Genomic DNA, 18,197 nt, shown 5'->3' with positions numbered 1-18,197 from the left:
CAAGGCCAAGTTGGATGGGGCTTGGAGCAACCTGGGCTAGTGGAAGGTGTCCCTGCCCATGGCAGGGGGTGGAACTGGATGAGCTTTAAGGTCCCTTCCAACCCAAACCATTCCAGGATTCCATGATTCTGTTTTGCAGGAATTCAGAGCTCAGGAGATCCCTTCCCATGGTGTTGTCAGCAGGCACAGAGCACCAGCTCCCCAATGAGCCCCTGAACGCTGCTCTCAGGGTAACACTGAACAGCTTGGCAGGAGCAAGGGAGACAGAGGACAGCCACAGAGCGCTCCTAAATCCTTCTGCCTGGGGGAATGACCTCCAGGTTCACCCCTGGGAGGATGGAGAAGGAGATATGGCAACACCCACACCTGCTTACAGCCTGGGGAAGGCTCACACCTCGCCTTGCAGGACCTGCTCCGAGCAGAGGGACTGGGCAGCCCCTGCCACTGGGGAACCAGAAAGCTGTGATCAAACTGTTTTTCCTGGCAATGATCATGGCTTACCCAAACAGAGCTGCTCTCCCCTCCCCTCCATCCCCACACCACGCTGTGGGGCTGGGACACTTCCACACAAAGCAGCCCCCGGCCTGAGCCTGGCAGCCAATTCTCACACAAGGGGAGGGCTGCAGGGTTCCAAAATCACCTCACTTTGCCACAGGAGCCCTGGATTTTCCTGCCAAACAGTCTGGGAGCCCAGAGCCGTTCCCTATTGCTTTTGGACAGTGCCTGATGCTCTGGGACACCGTTGATAGGGGGGGTTTGGGTGAGGTGTCACCACGCCAGGCTCCGGCAGCTCCAGCGCTCCTCATCCCGCGGTGTCCCAGGGACGCTTTGCGGGCAGGCACGTGGGGGAACTTTTACAGGTTTCACTTCAGAATTCCTCCCTTTTTATTGGGCCCACCCTGGGCAGGAGCCAAAAGCTTCAGAGCCTTTATTGCCATTGGCTTTGAGACGGTTTAAAGCAAATCTTTTACGAGGTAAAACCCAACGCAAACCTGCCGGCTGCAGCTTTCCCGTGCGAGCAGCAAGGATGCCATTATCACAATTTACCCTCACCCAAGCGATTGTGGACAGAATCCATGTGATCCCTGGGTTTTCTCCCTGCTGCCTGCCTAAGGTTTTCCCCCAGCTCCCATCACAGCCATATCCAAGGACTGACAGAGCTGTATCCACCTGACAGAAGGGTATCCGTGCAGAAATGCAGCTGCCAAGAGGAATGAATGGTCTATTCAGGAGCCATTGACAAGGTGTATTTCCCAATTTTGAAACTTGTTGTGGAACAACTAAGCAGACGGGAAGCTGACAGCGACAGCTCTATCCCTGTTGGGTTTGGACACTCTCTGCTGGAACCCTGAGCCAATTTATTGTTGCACACCTGAGGTTTGGGGGGTTTTAGCTGAGCACTTGCTTTTCTGAAAGAAAATATGTCTCAGCTCAAAATATGGGGGTTTTAAAGCACAGGAGTAGAGAGAAAATCAAGTAGCAGCACTCTAGGGACCCATTTGTCATGGTCCTGAGCAGGACTTCATCCTGGAGAATGATGGGAAAGATAATGTAGAGCCTCTTGTCCTCCCTTTGGATGTATTATGCTGCTTGGTCTGCCTTTCCTCCTCACTCCTGAACAGAGAGACCATGGAAGGAGGAGAAACAACTTTATAAATAACTTTGACTTGTTCCTGATCCTGCAGTGAAGATTCTGGGGGAGCACTGGACGAGTCTCTGACTATCCACCTCCCAGAAGGTCAGTCCAAGGATGTCCTGGCCTCACTGGGATGCATTTCCTGCACCTGAGATACAGAGGCAGCTCAAGAAATTCCAGAGAAAACAGCTGAAAAGAACCATTTTTTTTTCCAAGAAAGAAAAGCCCAGAAGAACACAACTTTCCCAGAGCGACCAACTGGAGATGCTCAGATGACTCACCTCCCTTCTGCCACTGCACAGCCCCTCCAGCCTCCACCAGCCAACAAGGACAAGCTGTCCTCGCTGCCAGCACCACTCTCTGCCATCACCATGTTCAGACTAACACTGGGAAGAGCAGCACAATTTCTCTGCAACCGCTTTAAAGAAAGACCTACTTGCACCCTACGAGATCAAATTAAAGGTTTTGGAGCCCTCAGGGAGAAACTAACTTTTTGTTGTTGTTGTTCTTTGCTGTTTCAGCACTGCCTGATAGTTCAAATCTTTATTTAAAGGTCCAGGATCAAAGTTTCTGTGTGGGTTGCCTGCACTACAAGGTCCACTGTGCACCACCACCATCGGTCCAGTGGGGTATTTCCACCAGAAAAATTCATGTTTGTATGAATAATTCAGAGCCAACAAGCAGCCAGGCTGTAAGCAAGCATGGCCAACACACATATTTATGCTCTGCACACCTCAGAGCTGAACTCCCCACCCCTCACTCTGCCAGCCCCCCTTCCGAGTGTTCCACACACCGAGGATGCCTCTGCTCACCGCGCACACACAGGATCAAGGTGTTTCCAAACGGCATGAAAATCACTTATTCCTCTTCTGATACAGCTCTGAAGGTCCCCCCACGCCGTGAAACCCCCGACCCTCAGAGCTGCCCACCCAGGGCCGCACTCACCTGCTCGTGGTACTCGATGCCCATGCTCAGGGTGTTGATGAGGATGGCGATCATGATGCCCCGGTTGAAGTACTTGCTCTCCACGATCCTCTTCAGTTTGCTGCCAAAAGCCTTCCACAGCTGCACCACCTTGTTCCTCTCCTTGGGTTTTTTCTTCTTCCTCCTCCTCCTGCCCCTCTGCTGCTGGAGCTGGTCCCGGTGGTCCCCGTGCCGCAGGTCCTGCGTGAATTCGTAGACGCCATTGCTGTCGGAGTCGCAGCTCTCGGAGTCGCTGAGGGCGAACTCGGGGTCGTCCAGGAGGCTGGCACAGAAGGGGCAGTCCTGGAGCTCACAGGTCAGGGTGGGGCCAGGGGGGCTGGGCAGGGGGGTCGTGCTCAGCCCCGACAGCCGGCTGGGCGTGCGCCGCAGACCTGCAAGGGACACGCGCGCCGTGAGGCACCACACCGTGACAGCCCGCTCCGGTCTGCCCTGGGCAGGGCAGCTCCTGCCACCTCCTCAGATCAGTGCAATCACGGAATCATTGAGGCTGGAAAAGACCTCCAAGGTCACTGAGTCCAACCTTTGACTGAACAACACCAGCCCGTTTAAAGCATCCTGTGAAGTGCCACGTCTGCTTCACGGGGCTGACTCATGGTGGCTCTTGGAGGTGTTTTGTGAACGCTCCCAGGGATGGTGACTCCACCACTGCCCCAGGCAGCCCATTCCAATGGTTAGCCACTCTTTTAGTGAAGAAATTTTCCCTACTATCCAGCCTGAACCTCACCTGGCACAACTCAAGGCTGTTTCCTCTCCTCCTGTCCCTTCTTCCCTGGGAGCAGAGCCCAACCCAACCCTGGCTACCCCTCCTGCCAGGGAGCTGGAGAGATTAAAACCCTCTCCCTGAGCCTCCTTTTCTCCAGGCTGAGCCCACCCAGCTGCTCCTCACAGGAATTATTCTTCAACCCTAAAAGAGCCTTCCAGCCAGCCATCTTACCAAGCAGCTCTGGTTTTGCCTCATTTCCCCCTGTGGTTTCCTTTCCCCCAGCCCTGACACTCACCCTCTCCCCCTGCAGAACATGGCACCCCATTCAGTGCCCTGGGCTGAGGAAAGGCTGATGGACCCACCTCTCCCCTTTCAATTATTCCTGATTACCTCTGCCCAGGCTCACATCATCAGTGACATCTGAGAGCTTACCAAGCTGTTACACCCAATTTAGCCAGTGCTTCCATTTAGCTCCTAACGAGGAGGGAGAGGGAGGAACAGATCAAAGGTGGCTCTAGACCACGGGTCACGTAATCCCCTCAGTCTCCTTCATCCCTCCTTCAGCCTTTAATAAAGCTCAGGTGAATTCCTTGCTGGAGGTCCAGGACTGAGTGTTCAGGGTGTTATAAAAATCAAACACGTTGTTCTGCAGTGTGAGGAGAAATCCTGACTGCCCTCGTGGAGCCAGGGAATGGAGAGGACAGGGACGAGTGTAACAAGGATGATTTGGGGGGAATGGGAGCCAGATTCTATTTCCTCATATTTAACATACAACAAATTCTTAGTTTCCTCTTATTTAGGAACCAAATTCTTAGTTTCCTTATGTTTTGGAACCAGGGGGAAAAAAAACCCAACATGAACACAGTACTGGAAGCATGGGATCCTCCCTACAAAAAGCCATTTAAGCACCAATGAAAGTTTTCCTTGAGATTCAGGGAAATAAGTAATAAATTCAGGCAGTTTTCCTCTGTCACAGGATCACTGAGGTTTGAAAAGAGCTCCAAGATCACCGAGTCCAACCATTAACCCAGCACTATGTTCACCACTAAACCATCTCCCTAAGTGCCACATCCACAGTGCTCCTGTCTGGAGACTGGATGGGGACCACTTGGATCAGTTTTGGAGAGTCCAAGATAAAAGCAGTGGATGCTCCTGGCTCTGGGCCCCGGAGCTTGGAGCTCACCCAGCAGGAATGCTGATTTCAGCCACCCCTGGCTGAGCACACCAAACAAAGCCAAAGCAACCCCATCGCTTGAAAACTGGGTTGTGACAAGAGTCAAAATACATTTTACTCGCCTGAACGTCACAGAGACATCAGTGACCTTCAAAACAGCCTTGAAAGCCAGGACTGGCCTGCTGGTAACACGTCAAAGACACCAGGAGGAGCAGGAACGTTTCCCCCTTGCTCAGCCTGCAAAAGCACTGCACACCAGCTCCTGTTCAGGGCTGGCCCAACATGGACAGGCTCAGCACAGGCACAGGGGATGGATAACAGAGGGAAGGGGCTTTCCAGACAGCTTTTAATGCTATCAAAGTGTTAAAAATTATATGAAACACACTGGCGCCACAGATGTCTTCAAAATACCAGAGCCTCCTTGGCTGCCTGCTAAAATAACCTCCCAGCATTGCAGGGCACGAGAACACCGAGGAACAGCCTGTACTTTCTGCTCTTCACATCCACAACAAAAGGAGGGAAGAGAATACTCTCTCCCACAATTGCATCTTTCCCAGCAGACACCAACCTTGTTTCCAGCTGGGGCTGTGAGTGCCCTGGCTGCTAATGCCTCCTTAATGCTCTCAATTATCACTTCTGTGCTCCCCTTGCACCAGTCTTGCAGTGAACAGGCTCTGCCTGTTGACTTGTGAGAGGAGAGAGGGAATTAAGTGGAACAGCTCTCTGTTTGCCCAAAAAGGCTGAGAGCAGGAGGGCTGGGAGAGCTCCTGAGCCCACCTCTCCTTCCCCACTGAGAACAGGGTAGGACCTCACATGGCTCCTTTGCTGAGTTTAGGGGTGGAGAAACACAAGCTGGGAGCTGTGTCTGGCAGAGCTACACCCTCAGGAGCTGGTTTGTTTGGCACCAAAGATCATCCTGAAGCCTCAAAGTCATATCCCATCACCCCTGATCTCTGAAGATGGTTGTGGTGCAGAAGTGAATCCGGCTCAGCCCTGTTGGGTTGGGAAGGAGGGCCTGGAAAGAGGCAGAACCATGGAGGGGAAGAGCTGGGCACTGCCATGTGATGTGACACAAGTGGGAAGGAGGGCCTGGAAAGAGCCAAAGCCATGGAGGGGAAGAGCTGGGCCCTGCCACGTGGCAGGACAGGGTCTCCAGCTGGACCTGGCTGCCTCCCATCCCTTCCCTGTGCTCCTCAGGGGATGGATAAGCAGCAGCCAAGAACAGCAGCATCCACCCCTTCCCCCAGCTGTGACCACACTTCTGAAAGGAGACAAAACAATTCCAGGAGATTTGTTTAAAGCATTTTGGCATCCTCTGGGCTGAAATCCCCCTGTGAAAAGAGGACACTGTAATTGCATTATTAATAACAACTCAATCTAATCTCCAGCTTTCAAAGAACCACCGCAGGCTACGTGAAAATCTCCCAAAATCCCTGCACTGGCTCTGGGATATCACAGTTGGGACTGAGATCTGGGGGCTTTCTTCTCCTGAAGACCCCAGGGGCAGCTCCCCTTGCAAGCACCAAGATCCAAACCTCCGACTTCGCCAGCTCTCCCGCTCCTCCTCTCCTTCCTGCTTCCAGACTTCTGCACAGCCTGGGCTTTTATCTCAAGGTAAAATACACATTCTTCCAGCAACCTTCACTCATTTGCATGGCTAGAGATGAACCAGTGATTCACACAGAGTCCTTGCTGAACAACAGAAGGACGCTGCAAACTAACCTTGCCCCCCTCTCTGCCGAGCTCCCAAGTGTTCAGAAGCGGCTGCCCAAGGCAGTTTCTATCAACAATCCACTTTACCCTTTTGTGTGGTCACTGGGAAAAAAAAAAAAAATTCACAAAGACAAGCCACCCAACCTCTCTGGCAAGTAACCTTTCCTGTGACCCACCCCTCCCAAGTGAGGCTCGGTATTTTTTCAGCACACACATCACCAGGGTAAATATTTGTGTCCATGCACACGCAGATAAACAGTTTTGGAAAACACAGGCATCGAAAAAAAAAAAACAGATGACGACTTCGGCTTGAAAAGATTAAAAAATAGAAGCTGGATCTTTTTGACTTTTCACTGTTTGAGGGCTCAAGACTATTTCTCAGTCTTCAGCTCCAGCCACGAGGGCTGGAAAAAACGTTTTGCAAAATAGAAACCCAAGTGTTGCGTGTAATCACCGCTCCAGTGGGTGATTTATATGTGAAGGGAGATAAAACCTCGCTGACTATTCTGGTGTTGCTGCAGAGTGTACAGATAGGGATGGGACTGAGGTACAAAGGAGTGCCCCAGAATGCTCCTCAGACTGAATGGAGCTCCAAATCTGCAGGAACACCCAGTCCTACATTTCTTCTGCACATGGGGAGTGCCTGAGGTGTGTAACTCCACTGCTCCTGCCCTCCTCACATCCTCTGAGGACCAGCACAGAGCAAGACCCTGCAGTGCCCACGGGCCTCCCTCCAAACCCTCTGCTCCTCCTTGCCAAGGAGAAATTCAGAGGCTCAAGAGCCCATCAAAGCAGAACTAGAAGTGTCTAGAAGTGTCTGGTTTGAGTTTTTTCAGTGCCTCCCCATTTTAAACTTCTTACACTTCCTGCATCTTTTGCTTCTCCACCACTTTTCACCTGCTCATCCCTTTCAAGGTGCCTCCCAGCCCCTGGGGCTTCTCTGCCTCAGGGATGGAGCTGGCAGGTCCATCACTCACTGGAGATGTAATTCCAGGGGGTGCACAGGTCTGTTCTTGGGTGGGAACAGAGGGAGAACCTCCAGGATATCACAAGGCACATGAGAGGGGCTCAAACCCATGTTTTGTAACTGCAGGAAAGAGGCCTCCAACAACAGCCTGAACTCACTGCCTGGACCACCCTGTATCTTGCAAGGGTGCCCTTCCCAGTGACTGCAAATACAGGGATAGAGGGAACAGAGCTCCCAGCCTTCACCTGCCCTTCTTCTGCCTTCAGCAGCCACAAGGCCACCATTAACACCTCCAGCTCTCGAGCAATTCGCCCTTTGCCCAGTTTTCCTCAAGCAAAAAAACAAGAAAAAAAAAAAAAAGAATCAGTTTGATTATCCTTACCATGTTCTCCTACCAGTTGCTGCAGCTTCCCGTAAGGATCCACACCCAAATTCACCGGGCTGTTAACCACGGCCACGGGTGAATTCCCGTTCTTCTTCCCTTTGGGAGCGGGCGCGGAGCCGGCTCTGCCCGTGGGCGAGGGCAGGATGGTGGGGTAGTTGGTGTTGCCGCGGCTGGAGAGCCCGGCGGCCACTTTGACGCCCGCGGGGGCGTTGGAAGACTTGCAGCTCACGGGGGGCCCCTCCACGTGGCAGTCGGCGTGGTAAATGCTGTGCACGGCCTCGGCGTCGGGGCGGGGGGCCGGGCTCTGCGGGCGGGGGGCCGGGGCGGGGAGCATCAGCTGGGCCCCGGGCTTCACCACCCTGAGCTCCAGGTCGCAGATCTCGGGGCTGGGGCGCGGGCCCCGCGGGCTGCCGTTGCTGATGTGGTAGTGGTGGTGGTGGTGGTGGTGGTGGTGGTGGATGAGGTGGTGGATGGAGGTGATGCGCCTGCGGCCGCGGTGGCTCTGCCCGTTGGCGCTGCCGTTGGGGTTCACCTTTTTCCGGCGCTTGCTCTGCCAGTTGTGGTACAGGCGGACGGTCCTGCGCTTCACCTTCCTGAAGATGTGGCAGATGTACTTGAGCAGCTCCTCGTAGCAGCTCCCCGGCTCCGAGAAGCTGGCGATTGTGCTGTCGTTGGAGAGGTAGCGGGCCCGCTGCTCCTGCATCAGCTGGTTCTCCCGCTGCTTGGTCTCAGAGAACTGTGTGGCTATCACAACCAGGCACAAGTTGATCATGAAGAAGGAACCGACCTGGAGGGAACACGGGGAGAGGGATCAGCAGGGATTTCACGCTCCCACTCACCATGAGTTGTCTGGACATGTACTGCGGTTCTTAGCCTGGCTTCCAAACGTGCCAAATCCCAGGGTCTGCTCACCAAATGTCATGTCCACATGTGGCCCAGGCCGCTAAATTTGCTCCTAAGCCATGCTAAATTATTTTGGCAGTGGCAAAGCGAGCTGTTAACAACGGCCCTCACCGCCCTCCTCCCCTCAGCACGGATGGCATTTGCTACTAACGCCGGGTGGAACACGAGGCAGTCAGTCACCACCACAGAACATTTGGCCAACCTGCAGGTCTGAAGTCCAATTTCTGCTCTACGGGAACAGGGCCTTTTCTTCACTCCCTCTGATCACACCCCAGCAGAGTCCACCCTTGGAAATGCACCTCCAGGAGGTTCAGTGCTCCTAGAGGGGCCTGATTTCTTGCCTGGTTGAGTGGATGTGTTCTTGGGTGACAACTGAGTTTTAAGTCCCAAGGACAAGAATGTGAAGTGACCTAAGGCTACATTCCTCCCTCAGCTGCTGAGCCCACAAACTGGACTTGGGCTCATAAATCCGCCACAGGGAAATGCCAAATATTCCCAGCAGGGAATCGGTGCCCTTGGGTGTGAGGGGGGCTGACGTCAGGCAAGTGCCACTGTCTGCAGGGCCAAACCTCAGCGCTGGGCTCAGCAGGACACACATGGATTTAATCTGGGCCATTGTCTGGGGAATCCTCAAGGGGAAGCCGCTGGGAGATGGTTTGTGGTGCTGATCTCCAGTTTGGAATATCAGCCTGGATACTGGTAGGGAAGCAGCAAGGATGCCTTTCCCAGCTCCAAGTGACTTGGAGATTAGTCACCTCCTGGCTTTTCTGCAAGGATCCATGTGCAGAGAAGGGCTCAGAGCAGTGGAGTGTGAATCCCTACTATTCACAGCCCATTGCTAAAGCTCAAAAATCACTGAGTTCAAAATGCTCTCCCTGACTGGGACACTCTCAGTGCTCTGATCCATGCCTTTCCCACTGCTGCTGAGAGCTGGCTTCCATTCCCAAGGCCTTCAAACCCACACTGATGAGGATGAGGTTATATATAAGGAATACCCAGCCTCCAAAGCACTTTTAATTTCCTCCATCCCATGTCCTGCCTGACAGCTACATGGTACCTTTCCCTCTGCTTCCTTCTTGACTTAAATGCTTCCCTTTCCCACAGATGTAGACCCCTGGAGAAGGTTGTGCCCACTGGAAAAACAGAACCTTATTAACATGGAATGGCAGCTTCTGAAGATGCCCTCCAGCACCTCCAGTGGGTAATACTTTTTTTTTTTTTTTAGGAATGACAGCACTGTGAGACCTCAGAAAGCTGCAGTGCTATTATTGGGATTATTGTTATTTGAAGGGCTCAGGTGAAGTTCAAAAGTTTAAGGGCCCTCCACTGAGAGGAGGTGTCCTCTGGCACACTGAGGAGACCAGAGGAAGAAAAGCTGCAGCCTCTCTGCTCTTTGTTCTGATTAACAGTTGCTTGGCCAAGGCACAGCAGCTCAAGACACATCAAGGTGACAAGCCCAAGGCTGGGAGGGCGAGAGGGAGGGGAGTCCATATGGCCTGACAAGCTGTGACTGGGCAGCACATGGGACACCGAGCAGGGCTGTCACAGCCAATAATCTGCCCCCACAGCACGAAGCACAACCTGCATGATTACACCTGATGGCAGCAGGAAGGTCTCCCCCTCTGAATCCTGCCTGGCTCTTCCCCGGGAAGAAGCCAGGGAACAACTTGACCCCACAAGGGAAAGGAATAGGAGCATCTCCCAGTTCATACTTACTATTATAAGCAATATAAAATATATAAAATTGTAAAAAGAATGTGCATCCATCACGTAGTACATGATGTCAACCCATCCTTCCAGGGTTATAACCTATGGGAAGACAGAGAAAGAAAGTGTAAGGACAAAAGTCAACCAAAAAGTTATTAAATGTCAACCTTCTGATGGTGCCTCGTACTCATCACTCCACAGCACCTCTTGGGATCCACCCAGACCTGCTGCACTCCTGTTCCCAGCTGGCTTAGGAGAGCAGCAAAGTGGGACCAAAGGACTGGCCTGAGGTTTCTACAGGAATCTGGCACAATTAAAACGATGGAACATTCAAATAAACCACCTGAAACGCTGGTTTTGAGGCAGCACAAAGACATTCCAAGGAGGGATTCTAATAAAAAAAAAGCCTCTGTGTGCAGAGATCTGGAGTTTTACCTTTGGCTCCTGGTTTTGTGATGCTACCCATAAAATTCCCAGTTTTTAAGTCAATTTTGTTTCCTCAAAACCAACTTCTTTGAGATTCCTACTAGCTCAGGAGTACAACTGCATCACCAATATCATAGTGGGAAAGCATCTGAATGGAAGAGAGTTACTTTAATTAAATGTAGGATTGATTTAATACTCGTTTTCTCAGCCTTCCTTTCACTAAAAAAAAGAAGCTGAGGATTTAATTAACACCACACAGGCTGTGTGCAGAGCAGAGTGAGTTCTACCACGTAATTTACAGTTCTTATTTAGGTAAAAAACACACCAAACTTCTGGTGCAATCTCGCTGCTAATCCTGGAGCTGGAATTCCAGCACAGTTTCCCTCAGAATCAAAGCTGGTGCCTGAAGTGACTCACAGCGACTCGACACCAACGTGAGCCTTGGTGGCCTTGGCAAACCCCAGAACTGCTCCTGCCTGCACTTCCACAGGGCAACCTCTGCCAGGGCCTCATCACCCCCCTGAGTAAAGAATTTCTTCCCAACATCTAATCTAACCCTGTCCTAATCTAACCCTGCCCTCTGGCAGTTCAAAACCACTGCCCCTTGTCCTGTCCCAACCAGCCCAGAAGCGACAGGGGTTTCACAAACCCCAAAAGAATCCTTTCAATCCCCATGAACTCCAGAGATCAACCTGTGGTAGATGGTTTCCAGCAGGAGAGACCTTTTTTTTGTGTGTATGTGGATTCCAGTGGAGCCTGGGAAGGGGTTAAGCTGCCTGGGTTTAACAATCAGGGCAGCAGTCGGGGTGTTCAGCCGAGTGGAACCGACAAGCAATCAAAGCTCAGCTGCCCCTTCCTGCCTGTCCCTGAACACGGGTGAAACATTTATGGAGAGCAAAGTTCTCTCTGGGTCTGTCCCTCGCCTGTGTGGGCTGTGTTCTGCAGCTGATCCTCTCCCAGCCACTGCAGGTTCACAGGCAAAACACAGGGATGGAGTCGGGAGGTGACAGAAGGCTGAACCAAATCACTGCCAATTACCTAAGAAATTGTTTCCTTTGTGCCCTCCCTTCCTTCCCTCTGCTTGGAGGCACAGCTGGCACAGCAGGTGCTCCATCCATTTACACTTAGGGATGACAAACGAGCCCAGAGACCCCAAATGGATCAACTACACCCCCCTCCACCGGATCTGCATTTGGCTGGCAGTCCCCAAATCTGACACATCAGAACGATTAAACACAGAGCCCTCCGTACCAAGAGGAGCTTCCCGAGGGCTGCTCTCGGGCTTCTGCAGGTGCTGCCACCTCCCCACCTGGGAAACAGCTGCTGAGACAACACTGAGGGCCAACCAGCATTTATAGAGATATTTTTCTTGCATGCTAGACAGCACTTTGAACAAGAATCAATCAGCACGCCAGGTTTCTCCTCCGGAGGGCTCAAAACGCTCATCCTGCCCGGCGAATATTTAGGACGTAATTAGAACTTGCATTATTTACTACTCACTTGTAAAGCAAGGGGATGCAGGAGGCATAAACAGACCTCTGGGCTTTTGTTCTCCTGTTTGACATCTTTGGGGATTCGTTCTTGGCCTCAACCACCCAGCACAAAGGCAGCAGTGCTGAGGGGAAGGACCTGCTGGGATCAGTGAGTAGCAGCAGTCCTGCAGGAGAGCGGGAACCACAGACATCCGCCTGCTTCTGCTAATCAGGGAGCTCTGGAGAAATGCAGGACAACACACAGGCATAGCCACCTGTCTGCTCTGGAACGGGGTCTGGGATTTTTCCAGCCTGGCTCTTGCCTTGCTGCCCTTTAAAGTGCTCCAAACAACTTTTACGAGGACGTTTTCACTGCACGTCCCCAGCAAGGCCTGGGTGTAAATGGGAACCAGAGCACCTGAACCTGCCAACAGCTGGTTTATGCACCACAAACTGAACTCTCCAACTATTTTTGGAGCTAAGACAGAGGCATCTGCACAAGGTTCACTGTTGCACTGCACACTTTGATCCCATACACTGAATTCTCAGACCAGATGAACTTGTGGATGTCCCATCCCTGGAAGTGCCCAAGGCCAGGTTGGACGGGGCTTGGAGCAACCTGGGCTGGTGGAAGGTGTCCCTGCCCATGGCAGGGGTTGGAACTGGGTGATCCTTAAGGTCCCTTCCAACCCAAACCATTCTGGGATTTCATGATGTCAGAGGGAAATCCTGCAGCTCTCACCACTCTCCCAAGAACAGGGGTGTATTTTTCCAGCCTTGCTTTGCCTGCTGTTCCTCCCTTGGGGCACCCTGACTGCAATCTCACCTATTTCACTAAGCAGAAATGACTTCCTCCTCTCTTCACTTTCCAGTTTGATTAATCCACTTGACTGCACCTCCAGCATTTGGCCCTCCAAGCCCTTTAGAGATGTCTTCCAAAGACCTGGAGCACCTTTCTTGTGCCTTCCAATCTCAGCAATCCATTCTCAGTAATTAAATTCTGTTCAAGCCCTGGTTGTTCGCAGAGAGTCATATTAAACAGCATCTCCAAATGTACCAGTTCAAAGCCTCCAATAAATGCAACATACAATTATTTATCCACGGAGATAAGATGGCAAGAACACGTTTCCTAATTCAGCTCTGATGAAAAAGATGTGCAAGGTACGTGGCACTAATATTGGCAGCTGCAGGGAAATAGCTGAAAGATTCAATTAAGATGATTGGCACAGTCCTGCCAGAGGGGGCTGCTGGCTCTGATTGTGCTGCAGACCCAGCAGGAGAGGAGATCCCAGGACATGCTGAGTTGGGAGGAATCCACAAGGACCATCCAGTCCAACTCTCAGCCCTGCACAGAACCGTCCCCAAGAGTCACCCCCTGTGCCCCAGAGGATCATCCAAACCCTCCTGCAGCTCTGGCAGCCTTGGGGCTGTGCCCACTGCCCTGGGGAGCCTGTTCAGTGCCAACCACCCTCTGGGGGAAGAACCTTTCCCTGAGATCCACCCTGAGCCTGCCCTGACACAGCTCCAGCCATTCCCTGGGGGCTGTCCCTGCTCCCCCCAGAGCAGAGCTCAGTCCTGCCCCTCCTCTGCCCCTGCTGAGGAAGCTGTCACTGCAGTGAGGTCTCCCCTCAGTCTCCTCCTCTCCAGCTGAACACCCCAAGTGCCCTCAGTGTCCTCACACACCTTCAAATCAAAGCCCTTCCCCATCCTCGTGGCCTCCTTTGGACTCTCCCTGATGGCTTCAGATCTTCCTTATATTGTGGTACCCAAAACTGCAGATGCCCCCTCAGCCTGGGGAAAGGATTTTTGCCTGCAAAGGCCTGGGATGGGCAGAGCACTGAGCTGTTCTCCAACCACCTGAGACCCTGAATGATGTTCAGGCTGATTCTCCTTCCCTGCTTGTTCAGTTCCTCACCTCTCCCACACTGTGGGCAGGGATGGGATAAATCATTTCTCTCCCATTAATACCCATGAGGGCAAGTACTAAAGCCCCCAGTCTTATGTCTCATCCTCTCATAGAATCATAGAATAACTCTCTACCACTGCAAGAATTTAATAAAAAACTCACCCAGGTGAAGATAAAGAGAATTTTAACTTCATTGATCTCTGGCTTGGACAGCAGTCAGGCACTCCCTGATCACCCCACTAACAGGAGCAGGATGAGAGTGGACAATCAGACTTATTTTTAAGTCTTCTGTGATTCTGACCCTCCTGCTTTGCTCATGCCACAACAATTTCATCAGTTGTAATAAAGATGCTCATCTGATTTACAGCAGCGTAACTGGGGACAGAATCAGGTCTTCTAGTCAAGCTAATCAGAGTCAATCTGAACCTCCAGAGTGAAAATCACGAGGGAGATGGAGATTAAAGGCGCTGGCAATTAACTCAGACCTCCTCACTGCTCCCAGGGAGACAGCAGGTTTACATTGTTTTTTCTGGGGTTACTTCACAGAACAATTTCTTTTATTATGTCAAGAAGTTTTCATCATAAAAATCCCTGTCCTTGAGCTCTGCCAAAATTTTTGCAAGTTCTTGGCTAGAGCCGATTCGAGAGCAGGTTATTCTTTTGCTTTACTGTCATTTAAAAAAAAAAAAAAAAGGAGAGGAAAAAAAGAACTATGCAGGGGAAAAAACCCCACCCAAACTGCTTAAATTGGCCAAGTCAAACACTTGAATTACTGAACATTAGAAAGCACTGATGGTGGTGGGGACACCCGCGCTCGGTGTCTACCTGAAGCAGGAGGTGATCTGGAAACACAGGAGAAACTCCCAAGTGCTGCCAAACCATCTCAAGTTCTTCATCTTGATGGACAGCTATCATTTGCACTCAGCCACTCTTTTTGCCCTGGCCTAAATGGAGTCCTTTTAGGGAAAGGTGGGCATTATCTGCATCAAAAATCGATCGCCCTGGACCAAACGGCAGCTCTGGGTTTATTCACTCTTTACCTCCTCACTCCCCTGGCCCTGCTGCAGGGCCTTTTCATGTGTTATTTCTGTAAACTTTATCAAGACAAGATCCAATGCTATAAATTGTGAGAGCTATTAATTATTATGATGGTCTCAGTAAGTTTTACAAGGCCTTTAAGCATCCATTTCTGAAAGCCTCTTTATCTCTGCATTCTGCCCTCTCGGGCACATTGATTTGGCTCCCAAGCACTGCCCAGTGAATAGCAGAGTATTCCACAGGCAGAGCGCTTGGCAGATCATCAATTCACTATTTTTGAAGTCAACCTCACAATTTTAATTATTTCCTCATGAAACATCTTGTTAAGTAACCTCAGTGGTCAGAAAAACAGGTTTTATTACACTGAGTAATGTCCTCTGAACAGATGCTTTTCCTTTCACTTTAAGGGCTTGCTCACTGTGGCCATTTCTCTATAAACTGAGAGTCCTGCAAAGCATGAATCTGCTCTAAAAAGTAGCCCTGCAAAACAAAACAAAACAAAAAAAAGGAAACTGGGCATCTTTGCATGTCTTGGACCCCTGACCTCTCAGATTTGTTCCCCATAAATGCAATCCCTGGTCAGTGCTACCAATTCTCAGTGGATCTTGAAAAGCAAAGTGCACAATTAAGTGTGTAATAAAGTGAGATGCTGTTGTTGGTGGCCCAGCACCACCTGAAAGTGTAGCTATGGGCTTAAAACCAGCATAAACCCAGGTTTTGCTACAAAATGAAGGTGAGTTGTTGTTGCTGTTTCACACTAAATAATGCAGGATCCTCGTCCGAAGCAAAACCTTCCGATTTCAGACAGCTGATTTCAGACAACTGCTGCTTCTGACAAATCCCACCTCAGTCCATATTCATGAGGTTTGATTTACTGGCATAATTAGCCCCTGTCTCCATTGTTTGTGTAAAGTATCTGCTGCACAGGGAACGTATTTAACTGTTTAGCTTCAGCAATGACGAGCCCATTATGGGAGAGAGCCCCATAAATCAAGAGTTTTATAGCAGAGCAAAGCTGAAAGAGGAGAGTTTGCAATGAGGACAAGGGCACCAAAGCCAGACTGAGATCCTTGCTTATAGATGAGTGCAGCTCCCACCTTGTTTAAATTATATTAGAGATTATTAGGGCAAAGGGTGCACAGAGGGAGCCCCCTGTGCAGAACTACGACACAAAACACGTTTCAGGTGTCCAAGTGTCCGAGCTTTGCTCATTCACACAAACCAGAGTGTGTGGGGGGGTGTATCTTGTTCTCCTGGATGGATCCACCAGCTCACCAGTCTGGGACATCAGGGGGAAGAAGCTGAACACTCCCAACACTCCTGCCCTGACCCTCAGAGTGTTGTCCAAACCCTGCTGGAGCTCTGGCAGCCTTGGGGCTGTGCCCACTGCCCTGGGGAGCCTGTTCAGTGCCAACCACCCTCTGGGGGAAGAACCTTTCCCTGAGATCCAACCTGAGCCTGCCCTGGCACAGCTCCAGCCATCCCTTGGGGTCAGTTGTTGATGTATCTCAGCACCAGCAGCTTCCTCATCACCTCACTGGACTCCAGTTTAGGTCATGGCTTGCTGAAGACACCCCTCTTCCTACCCTAAACACAAGAATCCATGACTGAGGCAGGATGAAACTCTTCCAGAACTGCAGAAGGTTCTCTGGGTCCCTCCAATACCTCCCACAGGTACACCTGGGATCCAGGTGGCCTCTCTGACTTGTGCTACACGGGACAATTCCTTCTAACCTTCAAAATCAAGGAGATTTTCCAAAAGCAACTAAATCCTCTCGGAAGCACACTCGGAGATGCTTTGAAAGGGTGGATATTTTTAGGTTGGTTATTCATCATGAAAGCTCTTCAAATGCAGAAAGTGATGTTTATTTGGCTGACCAAATTAAAAAAAAAAAAATGGCAACACCAACAAAACTCAAACCCCATGATTTAGAGGGAAATATTTTCAGTGATCCAAACCAGATTCAAGCTGAGTGACAAAGCACCATCCTGAAGCAGTGGAAATGAAAAGCTTCGAACTATTTTCTTGCCAAATCCAGCACAGATAAGCATTGTTGACACATATCTCTGATTTAAAGAATGAACCATTTGACAAAAAAAAAAAAAAAAAAAAGTCCTTTTGGCCAAAAAACGATGTACTCAGTGAGCACTGAAAACATGGGCACCCACTGTGACAGGTGCTTCTAAAAACAGGGCTAAAAACTACATTGCCCACACAAACACAACTGCAGTTGGAAACCTCAGACCCTTTCCTTCTGCTCCAGTGTCTTTTGGCTCTTCCCCCAAATTCTTAAAGACTACTGGAAGTGGGAGAACAGAGCTTGCAGCAGCCAGGCAAGCAAGAGCATTAGTAGGATCCTTGTACAATACTCCAGAGACGCTGGAGAAACATTTCCTGAGCTGGGATTTTGTACAGAGCTTGGCTGAGGGGTCCTGAGGTCCCAGCAATGGTGAAAGAGAAGCAGGCCCCCCCAAAAAGGTCCTCATTAACATCTGAGTGACAGCCCAGGCAGGAGGAAGTAGGTAAGTAGGATCCAAGAGGAACAGGATAAGGAGGGATGGCTTCAAATTGACAGAGAGGCTGTGGCTGAGCCATCCCTGGAAGTGTCCAAGGCTGGGTTGGAAAGTGAGGAGCTTTAAAGGTCCCTTCCAACCCAAACCATTTGTGATTCTAAGAATGACCCTGCCAATTCTGCCCTGCCAGTAGGTCCCAGATTGGAGGTCTGTGCTTCCCATCTCCTCAGACAAGACCCTTTCTTGACTGAGTGACAGCACAGACAAGGAGGCACCCTGAGCTCATTCTTGTGTTTGGCCACTGCAGAAGTGCACTGAAGAACACACAATTTTTACTTTAACTCAAGCAGAAGGTGTCCTTCCCCTAGAGTTTTAGCTGAAAGATTTCCAGGCGATAAAGAAACCCTCAGGGAAGGATTTCAGTCGTGAACAGCAGCCGAAACAACGCGCAGTGGGCAATGGCTGTGGAACAGATCAGGGCACCACATGACAGTGAGAGGAGACAAATGAGCCTTTGTCTTTCCAAAGCTGAGCTCTCCCCCAAGCTCTGTACCTGCTCAGCTGGCCCAGCTGGCTGGGGTGCAGAGTCAGCAACACGGAGACAAAACGAGCTCCTCATCAGCACAGAACGCCGGGTCAGAACGAACAGATCCTTGACTGGGCTGAGAC

General features: G+C 50.9%; 1 protein-coding gene across 5 annotated transcripts in view; it reads right to left on the bottom strand.

Annotated features, from left to right (window-relative positions):
* CACNA1H (calcium voltage-gated channel subunit alpha1 H) overlaps nucleotides 1-18,197 on the bottom strand; it is a 110,108-nt gene that overhangs the window by 70,072 nt on the left and 21,839 nt on the right. For all 5 annotated transcript variants that reach the window (XM_050317252.1, XM_050317254.1, XM_050317255.1 and 2 more), the window contains exons 6-8: nucleotides 10,182-10,274; nucleotides 7,560-8,349; nucleotides 2,582-2,991 (exon numbers count right to left, since the gene is read on the bottom strand). In XM_050317252.1, the coding sequence (XP_050173209.1) occupies nucleotides 2,582-2,991; nucleotides 7,560-8,349; nucleotides 10,182-10,274 (1,293 nt within the window). The remainder of the gene's footprint in view (nucleotides 1-2,581; nucleotides 2,992-7,559; nucleotides 8,350-10,181; nucleotides 10,275-18,197) is intronic.

The sequence above is a fragment of the Myiozetetes cayanensis genome, unplaced genomic scaffold (assembly GCF_022539395.1).
Source record: "Myiozetetes cayanensis isolate MyiCay16 unplaced genomic scaffold, myiCay2020 scf20-37, whole genome shotgun sequence".
NCBI classification, from domain to species: Eukaryota; Metazoa; Chordata; class Aves; order Passeriformes; family Tyrannidae; genus Myiozetetes; species Myiozetetes cayanensis.
This window is presented reverse-complemented; position numbering and strand designations above follow the sequence as displayed.